The sequence below is a fragment of the Lucilia cuprina genome, chromosome 5 (assembly GCF_022045245.1).
Source record: "Lucilia cuprina isolate Lc7/37 chromosome 5, ASM2204524v1, whole genome shotgun sequence".
Lineage (NCBI taxonomy): Eukaryota > Metazoa > Arthropoda > Insecta > Diptera > Calliphoridae > Lucilia > Lucilia cuprina.
Genome location: NC_060953.1, coordinates 45286205 through 45286945, shown reverse-complemented (window position 1 = coordinate 45286945; position 741 = coordinate 45286205). Strand labels below are relative to the sequence as shown.

Here is a 741-nt window from a genome sequence, read left to right as displayed (position 1 = left end):
ATACCCACGCGTACATCTTTTTTTTAACACTTAGTCGAAAAGGTAACATCTTTTTATGCATAAAAATAGATAAATACAAGATTTAACATTTTTTTCTTGCAAAACAACATTACTGTTTTGCTTAAAAATCAAGTCTAAAATAAAAAAAATTTTCAACAATTTAAAATTAGTATCAATTTTGATCTTAACGCAAAGACTACGTTCATACTAACATCAACAAAAATGTCGGTAAAATTACTAGTTTGTGTCATAATGGCAATAATATCAAGTACACTAGCCGCAGATACGGAACCTTCAAGTCTATTGAAAAATGTCATACCTACGATTATGCAAAAATACTATAATTTGGCACCTACCCAGACCGGTTACCATTTAATGTAAGTCGTCGCTTGAAAACAGAAAAGATACAATAAGGATAAAGTAAAATTGTTTATTTTTTATTTCCCCGCCACTCAATAGTATAGAAAATCCTAATGGCAGTATACGTGAAGAAATGCAAATGATTTTGAATCCAGGTACACCCGAACAGGAAACCGTTGTTATGGGCATGTATACGGTATATGATGATAAAACGGATACTGAAACTGTAACTATGTATACGGCAGATAAAAATGGTTATAGACCACGTATAACAATGAAGCGTAAAGTAAGATCTGCCAATCTAAATAAATCATTAATATCAAGATAATTTGTTTTAATTATTATTTTTGTTCGAAAATAAATTTCAAATATTGTTGATTT

At 29.6% G+C, this 741-nt stretch overlaps 1 protein-coding gene across 1 annotated transcript in view; it reads left to right on the top strand.

Annotated features, from left to right (window-relative positions):
- The first annotated feature begins 204 nt into the window (after nucleotides 1-204).
- Nucleotides 205-741, top strand: part of LOC111689000 (endocuticle structural glycoprotein SgAbd-9-like) — a 656-nt gene continuing 119 nt past the window's right edge. Inside the window, exons 1-2 of the mRNA XM_023451504.2 lie at nucleotides 205-377; nucleotides 460-741. The exon at nucleotides 460-741 is cut by the window's right edge and continues 119 nt beyond it. Of these exons, the coding sequence (XP_023307272.2) occupies nucleotides 223-377; nucleotides 460-688 (384 nt within the window). The 5' untranslated portion in view covers nucleotides 205-222 and the 3' untranslated portion in view covers nucleotides 689-741. The remainder of the gene's footprint in view (nucleotides 378-459) is intronic.